Genomic DNA, 16,876 nt, shown 5'->3' with positions numbered 1-16,876 from the left:
GGAAAATTTATGTACATATAGCATGTTTAGCAGGAATTTTAGGAGTCTCAAACTCTGCAGAAAAGCCACAACCTCTCAGTTCTTCGCTCATGTGCAGCACATTTAAATTTTAGATTAAAGCATTCATTTGTGAACTGACGTCACCACCACATGAGAGATACAGCTTTAAGTTTCAGAATTAAGTCAGAGCATTAATCACACTACAACCTCTTTTTAGTCTTTTCTATGCTTCAAACCCATCATTATCATTTCATTTCAGAAATCTGATCTTTTTAAATCTAAAATCCATTCAAAAAAAGAATTAGTATTTGATTTGGATGGCTTTTCTTCTTGTGTTCTAACATGTCTCCCATGACAAAAAACATTTGTTTCCCGGTTGTGTTGCCATGCAAAATTGCCGAAGGTCACCAGAGAATTTACTGCAGCTATTTGTCTTGTTTGCTAGGCATAGTTCACTTTGTCAGTGTTAATGTGCAAAGTGAGGAGGTGTGCCCAGCAGCCTTTGCAGTTTATTAAATATATGAAAGTGTGAGGTTAGAAAAAAGATAAGACAGAAAGGAAAAAAAACATGGTCATCTGGGTGACTTCAAAATTCATTCAAGATCTGGCAATGAGGGAGGGCACATCGTGGTTTGTGTTAGGCGGCTGTCCAAATGCACACTTGTGGCTTCCAGACAGATGGATCGCATTTCTTATCCATGTATACCTGATTTTACGCTGTAATTCCTAGCTGTACTGATATTTGGTGGGTGATGACATCATATTATTAATAATAGATGCAGGACTTGGTATTCTGTTCATGTTAATTTAGCACACCAAAGGATTTACATGCTGCCCACTGACAAGTTTGCTGCGTTTTCATCAGTGAACATACTGTATATAAATGCCCTGTTTGGTTTCTACTTGTTTCAGCAGTGTGCTTATGCAAAATAAATGTGCATCCAATATGAGAACACACATGAGAGCTGAAATTAATAACAATGTGCTTTGCAGGGCATCACAGCAGTTCAGGTGTCACATCACAGCAAGTCAGACCTGTATCTGAATTTTAGTATTAGTTTACATAAAATTCTGTGATTTCTTCCACCAAAGCATAAGTGCATCGCATGAATTAGAGGTTTGGATGGAAACAAAAACAGCCTGCTTGTCAATTTTTAGCTCTGAAGTGGACACACTGACCTTTCCACAATGTTTTTCTACTATTTATACATTGCAGGCTAGGATAAATCCTTCTTTTACGTTGACAATTGTTTTGTATGGATATAAAAAAAACTTCCCTTCCCATAATGCCTTGTGTTTAGGCGGGGGCTATATAATGTTAGAGTGCCCCCATTCCAGGTTCTTCGGTAATGATAGAGATGCAGATTGCCCACCTGGTGTACCTGATGCAGCAGATAAAAATAAATATAGTTTTAATGTTAAGCACTTCACTCTCCGCCTCCTTGTATGTATACGTGCTCCCCACTCGGACACAACAACGACGCTGTAAATTGTTTTTTTTACACTCCCATAATCGCTGATGACCTCATCTTCAGCTCTTACAACAGCTTTTGAGAATAAAACCAACTGCATGTTCTACATCTTATAGGAATTTAAAAAAAAAAAAACTTTTTAAGGGGATAACAGCCTACTGGAAAGATAATAGCTTTCTTCTCACCATTAACCTATTATATTAGTTGTGCCCATATAGGTTTTAAGACACACAGGGCTGATCGAAGAGGAGAAGCAGCTCTCTATGCAGCACATCAACCCTTTGAAGTCCATTAATGCTCGGGCACACTTGATGCTGTTTCAATCTGGATTATTATATTATGAATAGTTCAAATTTGTCATGACACCAAATTCAGGGGTGATTTTAGACATTTTGTTTTGACACCGATTGAATTCAGTGCATTTATTTTAATTCCGTAAGGCTTTATGGCAAGCGTACATGAAAAGCACAAATTCATTTACATAGTTTGACATGAATATGATGGATAATACATATATATTTTTAATATAGCATGTCTAACTTGATATAACAACATTGTAACTAAAAAATTTTTCTAGAAGCAATTTTTCATTTGCACTATACTTTGAATTATTATTGATTTTGTTGTCTAAAAAAAGATTTTTTAGTTTTACAAGTCATGCTTGGCCACAGATAATGCTGGCCACAGCTCTCTTAATGTGACAGCCTGCTGGTGTCTCAGCAGGTTACCACCTTGCTGTAGCTGGAAGATACAGAGAGGAAAATGGCGGATCAGAAACTGGTGGTCTCAGAACTGGGCACCCACATTTTGAACCTGAAAAACAATTGTGACTAATACAACATGTCTATCAATAAATAAAAGACCATTCCCGACCATTTTACTGCTGTCTACATCTTATTATTATCTTGAATAGATAAACCATCCATTTCAAGGTGGCAGACTATACATTTAAATTTACAACTATTTTTGTCTGTTCACAAAAATATCGATTGTATACATCTTAAATACTTCATCCAGATATGACTAAATAAGTGCACAATTAAGGGATGTATCTTATTGCTTTTTGTGTCGTTTGAGTGTGTTAAATAGGTATTTTATGAATAATCAATAGATAAGCAAATATCTATATAATAAACAGCCAATAAATGAAAAATGTTAGCCTTCACTTGTGAGTAGTTAAGTGCATTTGTCCTGGTAAATGGGAATCATCAGTGATTTCTCCACTCTTTACTCTGTGCTTTTATCAGAGGGCTGAACATTGGTGAGGATTGTTGTCACATCCACCTTCGTCATGCTGAGGTCTTTGTGCAGCAGTTTGGTTTGTAGTTGGGATGTGTCCCTGATCTCCAGCTATGCTTTTTAAAAAAAAAAATTAGCCAAGCATCCATGCTTGTGTGAACACCTGCAGAGTTTGTTGAGTAGTTTAATGTAAACAGTAGTGGACACCGAGGTTTAAATCATAACAAGTGCTGAACAAGAGCTGCCTGCAAGACCTCCAGGGTTGTACTGTGACGGGTAGAACTGCATGTGTGGTCGATACGCACACCCTTGTCTGGCTGAGACGTTTATTGCAGATATCTAAGAGGATCATGGAAAAATATAATCACAACTACTTCATTTATGCTATATTATCTGTAACTATGTCATCCATGCAAATAATGGACAGTAACCTGAGTGCCACGATAAGAACCTGAGTGTTTTCTGCGCCGGTGTTATTATTATTGACATATTATAGTACACAACTGCTCAGATTATCCTTGTGGGTCTGGATTAATTGACGCTAGCCCATCCAATAAAAATTTTCACTCCTTATCTGCCTTCTGCTTTGGAGATTTAATCTTATTTTCTTTTTTTTCTGAAGAATATACTAAAATATCTATTACTGAAAGCAAGAGAACAAGTCTAACTGAACTGGTTGTGATGGCGAGACAAAAGATTGCTAGAGGCAGAAAGATTTGTCAAGTGAAAAGATGACATGTTATTGTCTGCTGTTTGAATTCACATCATTGGACCACTTGATGTGAAGTATCCTTCTGTCCTTTTGTTTGTACAACAAAATGACAAAGCTTACAAAGACCTGCGCCTGGGGATGGAATTAAACGGTTTGCCTTATTTAGGAATTCTTAACTTCTTTACCTCTGATCAAACTGTACCTATCAAATGTTCCCCTTTTGGCTCAGAATAAATACCCTTGAATGCAACATTTGCACTCAAAATGAAAAACATTATAAAACAACCACTTCAATGATTAAGAAACCACAGTTGAAAAAAAAATAATTGTCTGTTTTTGTTACCAAATTTCAATTAAAATATTCAACTGGTAAATAAAGAAGTTCATGAAAGAAAACTTTACAGTCAATGAAAGAGCAGGAAAGCTTTATCCTGTACACAATACTTTATCAAAGATCACATATGTATAAAAACACATTTCTTACAAGAGAAAGCTGTAACTGTTATTTTGAGTCTCCCTCAGTCCCTCAACTACTAAGGATATTTGAGCAACAGAAATACACAACACTACACACAGACCCTTGACGTTTAGATTATAATGCAACACACAATTCAAAAATATATCTTCTAATGTTGCAGTTAGTTTTTTTTGTACAATTAAAAAAAATACACAGTAACTGAATTCAGTCAAGGAAATGCTTTAGCAAAGACACAAGTGATATTGTATTTTGCAACATGACATTAGCTCAGATGTGGCAGGTCTCTGTCCTCGATATGCATGGGGTGTGTCCTGTGTGCCATCAGACATCAGTGGAGACAACTGCTGTGAGTTTCCCAACCCTAAAGGGAGTAAAGCAATGCACCCTGCCAGGGACCTATGTTCATGTTGGAAGGCCCAGGATTCCTGTTCTGTCATGTATGTTCACACGTTGTCACCTCGGGGAAGGGTGTCTGATCCTGCATGACCACTTGAGGGGAAGTTGGGGCTGGACGAGCATGGGCCACTGAGTTTTTCTGCAGCTCCACCCCAAAAGAGGGAGAGGCGTTCTGCAACTGTCTCCTGTACTGCACAAAACTACAGGTCTTTAGGATAATCGCCAGGATGTTCTTTCCTATAAGGATTCCAGACACTCTGGCATCCCTATAAAGAATCATATTCCCCCCACGAATGAAGAGGGTGATGATGTTGATGGTGACGAGACTGAGGATGGGGTAGAGGAGCATCTTATGTGGCACAATGTTGATGCCCTGCATACTGATCTCGCTTAGGGACACGCAGGGCAGCACGAGCAGCAGGATGTAGCAGTAGAAGAACATCAGACCTTCTGCCCACAGAGGAAGGCCCTTCTTTTGAGGCTCCCACAGGTTGGCTTGGATGTCCAGTATGTCTAGCAAGTCCACCACCACCCAGAACAGACGATTACGGATCTCCTCACGCTTCTTGAAAGGCCGAACGTATTCCATGTGATCAATTGCAACCAGCACCACAAATAGCACTGGGATGCAAATAGACAGCAACAATGTCAATGCTTTTCTTGCCAAAGCATCCAGGCTTTTCCTGTCTGCCTTGTAGTTTTGATACACAAAGTATACTTTGATCTCCAGCACAAAGATGTAAAGGAACCAGAGGATCATGGCATAGCCCCGTTTAGCTGTGCGTACCTCGGCGCCCACCCACACCGCAACGTAACGCAAGACTATCAGAAAGCAGATGTCTCCCACCATCACCATGATGCAGATGCCAATTTTGCGTGGCCCATGGTTCTGCTCTACCAGGTAAGCATCAATCAGTGCCATGCTGCTCATGATAAGGATGGTGGAAAGGCACACATGTGGCTTGTTGGTGGGAGGTGGAGGTACCATCCTTAACTGGGCTAGAAGATGAGGGGGAGGAGTGTTGTTGGGGAGGGAGCGCAGATGGTACTCAGTATTTACAGTGAGGAGACAGATCAGATAGTGCTGCTAGACAGCGGTGTTCCCATCCATTGCTTCTCCCTTGGCTAGATTCCAGGATGCATTAATAGAATTCACACAGATCACTTCAATCAATCTCCTCTCGTGTTGAAGCCACCTGGACGGTAGGCAGTAGCCCTCCTGTAGTTACTATGGTCATTGGCATGAGGTCTGTAAACATACAAGTTCACTAGTGTAAAAAATAATAATATGCAGGTCTACCAACTACACCCTGACAATCACACATTTATGTACATTTAATTTATTTTATAATTACACAATTAAAAGCTGCCATGATTTGTCCTCTTTACAGATTTGCTTCCCACACCCTTGTTTTAAAACAAGCTTCAGCAGGCAGAAAAAACATCCAGCTGAATACTCACTTGTGTCCTTTTTTGTACTTTATTGTAATGACTGATAGCGAGTGATCATCCATGAGACCACACTGAAGAATCACAAAGCCCATCTGTAATCCACGGCAGGAGAGAGGTGAAAACACACAGGATCCTCTCCCTTTCTGACAGAAGTAAATCCAGCAGTCATGGATATGTTGCTATTTTTTTATGTGGAGGAAAAATCCATGAATTTTGCAGGCATAATCCACTTACTGTTCAGACCGTACCAGCGGGAGGTATATTCACGGTCACAAAGACCACACTCAAGAATAAAGGTTATTTTTGTTGTGCTTATATTGAGGTTTTAAAACTCCAAATCTCACCTCACAAAATTAAGTCATTCTCGGTGCAAAAAATTTTCTTCACAGTTAGCCTTGCTTAAAAGTGAATTTCCTCTTTTTGAGTTTTCGTCTCCATCAGCCACCATCCATGGACAATTTACTGTCTGATTTCCTTTGAAAGTTAGTGGGTGAATGCAGCGGGTAACTAACTATCGTACTCCACTCAGCTGTGTGTGAGTGCGTGTGCACGTGCAGGTATCAGCTGTCTCCACGCTTCATTGTCGCTGTAAAATGTTGCCCCCCTTAGCGAGATCCTAGTTGATGGACTGATTTCTCTCTCCTGTTCAAGCAGCTTTTGCCGTGGACAAGAGGATCAGTGGCGCCTGTAGATTCCCCTGCCTGCACTCAGCTCGCCCTGCCAGTAGCACCAGAATTGTGATACTCCAACGTCGCTTTCCTCAGCCCTCTCTGCAAAACCAGAGAGATGCTCATCTGGTGCAGAAACACTCATGGGGGGGGGGGGGTTGTCTCTGCCCCTCTCTCACACACAGCTACTCTCTTCCTTCTTCTCCTTCTTCTGCTCAAGTAAAAGCACTCGCTGTGTGGAGGTGACGCTCAGTAGACCACAGCTGCAGAGCCAGGCAGAGAGAAAAAAAAAGAGAGAGAGAGAGAGAGAGAGAGAGAGACAGAGAGACAGAGAGAGAGAGAGAGAGAGAGAGAGAGAGAGAGAGAGAGAGAGAGAGAGAGAGAGAGAGAGAGAGAGAGAGAGAGAGACAGAGAGCGAGAACGAGAGCGAGAACGAGAGCGAGAGCGAGAGAGAGAACACTATTCCAGGGGGTGGAGAAAGGGAGGAGGGTGAGGGAAAGCGAGCCAGGCTTTTGCAGCTTAGCTGGATGCACAACTTCTCTCTCCCATCCTTTTCTCCCTAAGATCCCTCTCTCTTTTTCACATTGTGTCTTGTGCTGATATCTTATTTTCCTCATGCTGTTTATTTTTCGCCTCCTAAAAAAGCCTTATGGTTTCTCTGGAGTCTGAGAAGCCTATTAAGAAGGAGCCATGCTTTTTATTTTTTTATTTTGTTTATCGAGTTTGAGGTGCAAAAACAACTGCAACAAAAGCTGCAGAAGGGAGACAAAGGTGGGTGGTGAAAAAAGAGACCAGAGGAGATGCTCTTCAACATGTTATATAGAAAGCTACCTTCCCAGCAGGCTGTGTGTCTGCAGTCTGGACAGACGTGGGGGGGTGGGACAGAGGGTTAAAGCAGGCAGTGGCTCCCTCTGACAGAGAGCTTTGCTATTGATCTACTGACAGAGCAAAGAATCAGGAGCTGGAGACAGGGCCAGCGACTGAAAGACATGACGGATATGGGGAAATTGGTGAATGAGAAAGGTGAAACAATGAGATGTGGAAATGACACGAGAAATACAGATGGCGAGTTGGATTAAATGTGCAGGGAACATTTATTCCCTTTGAAATGGAAGAATAACAGCGAGGATGGATAAAACTAAATATATACAAGTAGAAATTTTTGCTTTGCTGCATGCTAATACCAGTAGCCCTGTTAACCAGCTGGACCAATCATAGTTTGTCCTTCCTTAGGGCAACCAAACGGCTTTTATTAGGTGGTATGAAGACGTTCACTGCTCATGTCATTGACTGCTGCCACTGAAGAGTCTAAACTAAAGTTTTCTTTGCAGTTTGGCTGCACTTAATGACAACTAACATAATTGCAATCAGTCATGCTAATCTCTGCAGGAATGAATGGATGTGGGTACAGATTTACCAGCTGTGAAGCAGCAAGCAGCTTTAAATGACTTCTACCATACTTTATCATGGCAGCATGCAGAGGATTCATGTCTGAAAAAGTCAAGCTAGACAGACATTCATCTTTTCATCAAACTGTTTTCTTATTGACTATTTCCTCTGAATTAATAGCCATTAATGAAGAATGACAAATGGGATGGTTGGAGTGTTAAATTATAGAAAATTGTGAAATTGATTATCCTTTCTCCAGAATTTTTTTTTTATACATGGTTCAGCTGTTGCTATACAACACATGGCAGACTTCAACCTATTAGCAACTGGTGCAGAAATGTCACTGCAACACAAATAGCAGGCTGTTAGAGACAGTGGTTTGAGGAATAATTGTGTAATTAAAGGTCACAGGTCTGCTCCCCTTGACAGGTAGAACTCACGTTAATATCCTCATGCCCTTGAGTCAGGCTCTAAACGGCTACCTGCTCCCTAGTTTGCTGCCTCTGGTTTACAGCAGTGACTAAATGGCATCATTTTACTTGTAAATGAGACAACGGACTGTCTCTTCCACCTAAGACTGATCTGAATAGTTTAAAATCAGTTTGGGAGTTTGACTGTATATCATCCCTCCTCCACATTTCATCAACTTATGTGGATTTTCATTTAAAAACTATTTTTAATGCATGATAGCATCTGAAAATCTGTCAGCTAACATGGGGTCAGACTTGGAACATCTGATGGTAATCTTCATTTACTTAGAATTCCCCTTTTGTTTTTTTTCACTGTGTATTTATAATTCATGAGCAGAGAGTAAATCACATCACCGTCCCCTAAAGGGATTGTCTTGTTTGGATGAAACTGATTTATGCACAGGCATATTTTTATTTTACCGTTGGTTAATGTCAAAGTTCCCAGTCATGATTAACGTCATTACATCATATAGCAACAAAAAGCCGTTTTATGATTTATGATTTCTCAGCTGACTGAAGTGCATCCAGGAGTTCTGTCTTTTGTCTTCTTTCTCACCTTCAGCCATCAGGCTTTTTTCCTCATATGAAGGAATGCCCTTGGCTTCTGGACAGGGACACTGCTTCATCATTGATCTGCACCCAACAGCTGAACATACAGCTGATAGCAGGTGATAAAGAATGGCAGAGAAATTCTCTATAACATACAAGTTCCACAGAAAACAACTAGGCAGTCAGAGACTGCAACATCCCGCAAAACCCATGAAAATTTTGCCCTGACCTACTTTCATAGGTCAGAGTCATTTAATAAAAGATCCATGATCCAACATGTAACTGTTGCATTCTACAGTATTTGTCATGAGGTTTCAGAGATGTGTACCTAAAAAGGTATAAAAGTGAAAATGTGACCTTAACCTAGTTTTTCAAGGTCAAGGTTGTGATCTAATTTTCATCCCCTTGCCTCCCTGAATATAACGGCTTTTATTTCATCTTTCTATCTTATCCGGTTCCTAAGATATGTGCAAAAATATCTCAGGATAGAAAATAAGATCAAAGCTAGTGCAAACGGACGGACGAACGGACCAACAAACACACCAACACTGCGGGATGTAACAAGAAAACTCGAAGTGCAAACTTTGGAGTACCGTGGATGTCTCATCCTGGCTTTTAGAGTTGGAAAAATCAAATTGTTAGTTGAATGTCTTTGCCTTTAAATGTGGTATGCAAATGTTTGAGCATGCTTTTTTGGAGCACACTTCTTCTCCAGAAATGTTCCCTTGACAACCAAGTGAAACAGCTTGAGAAACATGTTTTCTCATCTTCTGAGAAGATACCATGGTAGAAAAAAAAAACACTGCACGCTGCACCTTGAACTGATTTTAAATTAATACAAATGTGGCAGGAAAGCACAGTACACCATCACAACGAAAGGATTCAGCATTCAAGAGCCGGTGACACTTTTGATTGATTGGCTGGTTTAATCAGAAGCCCTTTCTTCCTGTCTCCTGTGTGTTTGTGTTTACGGTACTTCTAGGGCCAACTAGTCATCCCATTTCCCTCTCAGTAGTCAACCGGCAATCTTGGTATATTTGGGAGAAATCTGATGCTATCATCAGTCAAGTGTCTGTCTATTAAACATACAGAACTGAATTTGGAGAGATTTAATTTTGCAACTTCAGATTTATTTTTTAACAGTTTGCATGTCTATTTCACCAGTAAAACCACAGGATGCATAGAAACAAGAGTATGCATTGCTGGGGGAGTACAGATGATTCACTTAATAGTCGATAGTAGATTAGTAAATTAATTTCACCGCGCTACGGCACATGAAATCAAAATGAAAAAAAAAAGTCTGCATAGCTGTGTCATCATGATTTCATGAGGGCTGCATTGTCTCCATGTTTTTTTTTGTTTCTGCATTTTCCATCACTATATAAGAGGTGAGTTGAGAGAAGGATCGAGTTTTGGTACAACAACATTCACATGCTGGGATCAGTGGACGTTGTTAGTGGAAATATGGGCAAAAGACACAAAAATGGATTAATCGCTAGGGTTTGGCAGTCAGGATTCAGTGTCAGCAAGACGTGAAAAGACTGGGGAATTTACACCTAAAGACAATTTGTACATGAAGCATAACAGTGGAAATAGGAGCCATAAATCACATTAGCTGGAACCCGGAGCCTGCCATCGATTACCACCAGGAAAACAAATGGGGGCGCTAAGGCTTGCCATCCTTAAACATCCCCATCAGGTTACTAACCAACAAATGGGAAACTTGAAGTGGATGGGCTAAGCTGCTCCTCATGGGGATATTAGATCAGAGAGAGGGGGTGGACTTCCCCCGGCCAATAACCGGACATATGCTAGAGGAGATGAGAGTAATCTCAGCCCCAGGTACTTATGATATGTAACTGTCAGTAACGTGGCGGCTAAAGATGTACACACCGGTTTCTATTTTAGACATCAGGTCAAATGTGAGACAAAGCGATGACTACAGAAGAATCAGTATTTGCACTCGATTGATTTTGTTCGAAATCCCATGTGGGTGGATTGTCCCGCAGAGGGGGAGGGGGGTGTCACTTTACAACCACCTTGAAAAAACATAAGACTGTTTTATGTACGCAAAAAACACAACACTTAACAAAACCTAGGAAAAAATAGTTCCAAGAATTTTCTACTTAATAATTCTGCACACTCAAAGTTCAAGTCATGTTGTTTTATAATATACTGATGAAGGTCTGCTGACAGTTTAAGATTACAGCTCATGACAACAGGTTTGTTTTTATATAATCCTCCCCAAGTGTGAGAACGCGTGGGTGGTGACACAGCATTACAAGACATCATCCATGGCTTGTAATGCCTTATAGTCTGGCTTTTAGTCTTAGAAGCTTGTAAATAATAATTTCTGACACTGCAAGGACCTTCAGACTAAAAAATGACATCATGACTTCTTTGATGAATTAGACACGGAAAGATTTATGTCAGGTTAATGAACAGATCTACATCACTCACATAGTGCATTCTAACAGAGAATGCTTTTCATTAAAGTAAAAAACAATAAATCCCTCCTTGGGACTTTGTAGGAGGTGTGTGGGTGCTTTATCTGGGGCAATGCTCAAGTATTTATTAGAAAAAAAAAATCTCCCAAGGATTGTGTGAAGTTTTCAAAATCCTAATTAATAACAAATCTAAAGTTGGTTTTTAAGAGATTGAATAATCACATCGCACATACTCGCCAAGGGATACAAGTGACTTCAATGGTTCAATAATTCTCAAGTGATGAGATGATATGTCACCAAGCAAGATAACATAGAATGGTGTCTTGTCATTTCTATGCAGATTGCATTGACTCATAATTGTGCTATCCACTGTTGAGAAGGTTGAAATGAAAAACCCTGTGAGAGGGATGAGAAGTGTGTAAACTTGAAAGGCCGGTGAGATTTAGATCAATATGTGTTCAGAAAGTGAGTACCAAAAGACATAAATTGCTAACAATCCAGCTCATAACATTATTTTTACAGACCTTTTATGGCATCTTAAGTGTTGAAACAACCTTTGATAGAACATGAATTTGTAATATTTTCATAATTTTTTTCACTTAAGTTTTCAGTTAGGTAGTTTCCTTTATTAAAGAAACTCGTAAACATAGAGACGATGATACCAGAGGAGTTGGGTTCAACGTTTTGAAGAGCTAATTAGGTAGCCTGTCCTCCTTTTTTGACCTGTCTACATTCCACTTATGTATGGAAAAGATTTTATGGACCATTTGTCATTCTTCTTTATGGACATCCCTATATGCAGACGCATATAGGGATGTTGATGGACTGAAACAAAATAGACTGGCAGAAACAGAAAATGCAACCTCACTTTCTTAGTAAATATTAATTGTTATGACTCCTATGAGTAAATGAATATGTTTGCAGGTTCGCTTTCTTACTCATAAATTGTCTTTTTAATGTAACATTGAGCTGAAATGAAATCTCCCTGTATTAATATACAGTAAATATGAAGATAAACAACAAATTGTCAGCCAGCAGAGGCTTACTCTAATGGTCTGCAGGACAGTAATTTGTCTACAGCATTATTAGACTTGAAATCATAGAGGCGTTTTCTCTTTATGCAGGCATCTCTGTGGTTTACTATTATCAGTTTAATTCAGAGCTACTGCGATGTTGCCATTTACCCATAAGGGATTTCTTCATGCTCCTTGTGTATGTTTGCACTCAGAGAAATATGGAATTAATGTGTACAATCATAATGATGAGAGAGAGAAAGTCCTGCGTATTGCTGTTTTCTGTTCACTTTGCTGTGTTGTTGAGTTGACTAAATATTATTTTACGTGTAAGTGCTGAAGTGATGCATTGTTAGATACAGCAGAAACCCTGGAGCTAACTACAATTTTTAGAAAAGCAGCAAATGTGAATCATCAAATGTGGCTTTTTTTTTTTTTTTTTTTACAAAACCCTTAAAATTTAATGAAATAATGAGCAGAATCTTGTGTCTTTATCTTGCTAGATCAACTGTGATCAAGCTACTAATCATATAATACTATATATGTACTATATATAATGCATTGATATATTTTATAACAGTTGGCTGAGCTGCTGCTCGAACCAAATGCGAACATTTTCAGGGGCATCTTTCCCAACTCTCCTTGCAGGGGACGTGGCTAATTTGGGGAAGTAGTTTATAAATGGCAGTAACTGTACAGCCCTGGCTCACCTTTCTCCATGAGGACAACTGCTTAGCCGGCTTAATGAGGCAGGATTGTGTGTGGGTTTCCTTGTTTGCTGAGTACAGAGGTTAAACTTGATGAGATAAACTTTGCTGAGATCACTGGGGAAACTTTATATTTGCATGCTACTGTTTTGCATTCTCATGTGGCAGGTATTGTCTCCATGTCTGTTTGAGGTAGCCATTTAAAAAATCCTGTTGGTGTTGGGTGGAATTCCATGCATTGTTGTTCTGCAATGTGAGCTTTTGTTAATAACTCTCCTCATCTGGGAGAGACACACGTGGTGAGATGAGATGGTGTGTGTCATCTCATCTCCAGAGATCTTGCTAGATGCAGTTCATGGTAAATGGCTGTGCTAATGTTACGCCATGAGTGACAGTTCCCATTAATCACTGAATGTGTGGAGGAAGGTTTGTTTTATAATCAGTACAGCTTTTACAATTGTACATTTCTTCTAAAATGTATGCATAGTAGTAATGAGCTGAGGTAGATGAGAAACAATAGTAAGGTCATAAATCAATTCTGAGTGGATGTACAGAATTCTGTAGACCATCATGACTAGAGTAGAGAGAGTAGAGAAAAAAAAACTGTACATAAATGCAGTGCGCTGTTGCGCATTTGCGCATAAACGCTTATGACTCCACCTCATTGCGTTTTTTTTTTAGGCAGTCACGTGATATGGTACGTAAATTCTATTGGCTGACAGTATTTGGAAGTGCGCTCTTTCCCGTCAGTCTCGGACTTTTGTGAAAACAGAAGTGCTTTAAACAGTCGATAAGAGCGTGGGAAAAGGTAACACAGAAGGTGGTTTAATATCAATATGGGAAGGGTTCATAAACGTTTAAATTACCGTAAATAATAAGATAAATAGATTGTGATCTCGATCGCAGATTCCTCAATCGCGTGTGGTTCCTGGAATGCATTAACAGCAAAGAGCGAGGGCACAATGTACTGTCAAACATGAAATCCTCTTTCTGACGTACCATCTTGTCAGCTTGCAGTTTTATACAAACAGTTGACTTCAGTCCAATCCTTTGAGAGATGGACTCCACCACCAGTTCACCCAACCCTGGTGCCCAGAATGAAAACCCTACCGTTCTCTGGTCCAACACTTGTCCTGTCCATGCATTCTCCTGCTCTGGATCTAGCAATAATGAGACTCATTCCCAACCATTCAGGGTCCCCACTAATCTCTGGGTAGGGTTGTGGGAGTATCCACAAAGTTCTGCTGGGTGATTCCAGGTGATCCAGGTTGCATTAGGTGCCTTCTTCTTGTCCAGCGAAACATACAGCATTCGGATAAGACTCCAATTGGGAATAAACCTCGGTCAAATTTGCTTTAAGGGTAAAAAGCATAGCGTCTTTGGGAAAAGTTTGGTTTATAGATTGGATTAAGGTCCATTCACCATGTAATACTTACTTGCATTTCAATTGCACACTGTTGCTTCAGGCTTTTTGATGGACTTGGCAAAGTGATTTCATAATGATGCTGAAATGTGTTACATAACAGTTAAGTAGAAGATAAATCCAAACTCCAAAATAGAGCACAGCATACCAGCTAATGTTTGTTATAAAACTTCACCGACTATGGAAATAAGCAGTGTTAAACTTAACCTGTGGTAACACAAGTTTATGTGGATTTCTCTGGTAGTTGAAATTTACTTCTGTTGGTGGAGTTACGTTGACATCCTAACATTTTTAATTTACAGAGAGCAGTTTAATTCACTGGTACATTTTTTTAAATACTAAATGTCTTGTGGTTTTGGACGAAGCCAGAAAGTCGATGTGAGTAGACGTTTGCAGTCTCATTCAAACCACTTAACTATGCAGCAAAATCCTAAGCTGGCCAGGCCTGCCATTTTCAGTCATGCTCATACTTCAAAATTAATTATTACTGTATCACTGTAGTGATGAAGTGGGTAGTATATCTATCCACTGAAACAGACTTGCGGTTCTCTTCTGAATATAAATATTAATTTATGATCTTTGGTATGGAGTACTGAATGAGAAATATTTACCAACATGTTTTGCGTCTAAGGATGAGAATAACTTACACTATACGCTGGGATATGGACACAGGAGTGTTAACCCAATCCTCCAGAGCAACAAGTCAAAACAAAGCAAGTCAAATTGGGAGTTAGGCACGGGGTGATGCTTATTAATATTTTCTGGACTCTATTTTGAGATTGTTAAGAATAATGGGGTCATATTTATAGCTAACTAGGGCATAAATACAAAGGGAAAGGGGTTTTAAATCAGCATGAAGAATACTTAAGAAACATTTCCCTTACATGTTTTTTGGCTCCAGAATTAAATATGCTCGATGGTTCATGTTGGACCACCATCCTCCCATCGTTAAGCAGGAAAAGATGCGAGACAGTGGGGGAAGGGACATTGGGAGTACTTTGAAATTTCAATTGGCAGAGAGATTTAGTTCCAAAAGTGAGTAGTAAGTGAGTTTTTGGAAAGACAGAATTTGTGTTGTGTATTTACAGCAAGAGGGAAGTCGGTGTGTGTGGGGGGGTGTATTTATCCAAGAATGGCGCTGAGGTTGGACTACGTGTAACAATCAATTGGTCCCAGCATCTGCCTAGGCAACCACAGAGATACTGTACTTAATTACAAAACCTTTTTGAGAACCCTGTAGATTTATCATGGTTAACTGCATCCTCTGAAACAAAGGAAAGTGGATCTGGTGCGTGTTTAATGGAAAAACTAGTTTTGGTCAATGCAATATGGTCACAACAGCATACAGCAAACATGTATACTGTCCCATTTGAGATTCACAAGTAAAGCATTCTATTTGACTCAATCACTTTCTCTGTGAAAATGTGCCACTGCTACTCAAAACAATGTATTTGGGTCAGACAGTCCTCGCAGTCCTTTGAGAGGCAGAGGAACGCCACCCAAAACCTCAAGCACCCAGAGTCACCCATACACATAATTGTATTTGTGTTTTCCCTTTATAGCTCCACTGCATATTTAAATGAAGACCAGTCCAGCGATTTCAACACACATCACAACCTCTATAGTCTGATGCCAGAGGGTAAATGAGATACTATAGATATACCGTAAACAAAAGTGGAGAACCAGCAGAACTGAAGAGACCCTCCACAAGTAGGTGATTTTAAATTAGATACAGTGACTGACTAGAGACTAACTCATTAATGCGGATTCTTAAGCTGTTTTTGCAATAGAAGCATCACTTTTTATGCTGGTCATTGAAGCATGGAGTCCAATGTAATTAGAGAGAGGCAGAGCAGATTCACAGAAAAAGCCAGTCATTGTAGCTGTATTTGAGCACCTGGTTTTAGCCAAAAAGATGCAGAGGGGTAGGAGGGGGGGCATTGTAAAGGAGGTCTGCCCTACATTTTTGAGTTTCCTGATGCTCAAAAGGCTTCTGCCCTGCAGTTAAAAGAAAAAGCATTTCCTTTTTTCATGATCTGCACTGCTTCAGAAAGTCATTTTTGTGTTATTTCATTGAAAAAAATAAATAAAAACAAACATATGCTGATTTGAGATTCCTTGAGTTTCACAATGTTTCATACATGTTTCACAATGTATGTTTCTCCTTTGGGCGGCACGGTGGCGCAGTGGGGTAGCGATGTTGCCTGACAACATGGCGGTTCAAGGTTTGAGTCCTGCTCTGTGTGGAGTTCGCATGCACTCCCCGTGCCTGCGTGGGTTCTCTCCGGGTTCTCCGACTTCCTCCCACCTCCAAAAGCATTCAGGTTGATTGGCCGGTCCCAAATTGCCCAAATTGTGTGTACGTGTTAGTCTGTCTTTATGTGTGGCTCCGCAGTGCACTGGCGTTGTGCCCGGAGTGTCCCCTGCCTCATGCCCTATGCCAGCTGGGATAGGCTCCAGC

At 40.0% G+C, this 16,876-nt stretch overlaps 1 protein-coding gene and 1 pseudogene across 1 annotated transcript; one reads left to right on the top strand and one right to left on the bottom strand.

Annotated features, from left to right (window-relative positions):
- The window catches only part of LOC137604115 (uncharacterized), a 359,372-nt pseudogene that overhangs the window by 162,814 nt on the left and 179,682 nt on the right, over window positions 1–16,876 (top strand).
- On the bottom strand, window positions 4,335–5,285 carry LOC137604171 (transmembrane protein 121). Its single transcript, XM_068328127.1, has one exon. The coding sequence runs from the start codon at window positions 5,283–5,285 to the stop codon at window positions 4,335–4,337; it is 951 nt and encodes a 316-aa protein (XP_068184228.1).

The sequence above is a fragment of the Antennarius striatus genome, chromosome 11 (genome assembly GCF_040054535.1).
Source record: "Antennarius striatus isolate MH-2024 chromosome 11, ASM4005453v1, whole genome shotgun sequence".
NCBI classification, from domain to species: Eukaryota; Metazoa; Chordata; class Actinopteri; order Lophiiformes; family Antennariidae; genus Antennarius; species Antennarius striatus.
This window is presented reverse-complemented; position numbering and strand designations above follow the sequence as displayed.

Coding starts and splice junctions, on each gene's coding strand:
- LOC137604171 (XM_068328127.1), bottom strand. CDS start 5,285: ATGGTACCTCCACCTCCCACCAACAAGCCACATGTGTGCCTTTCCACC.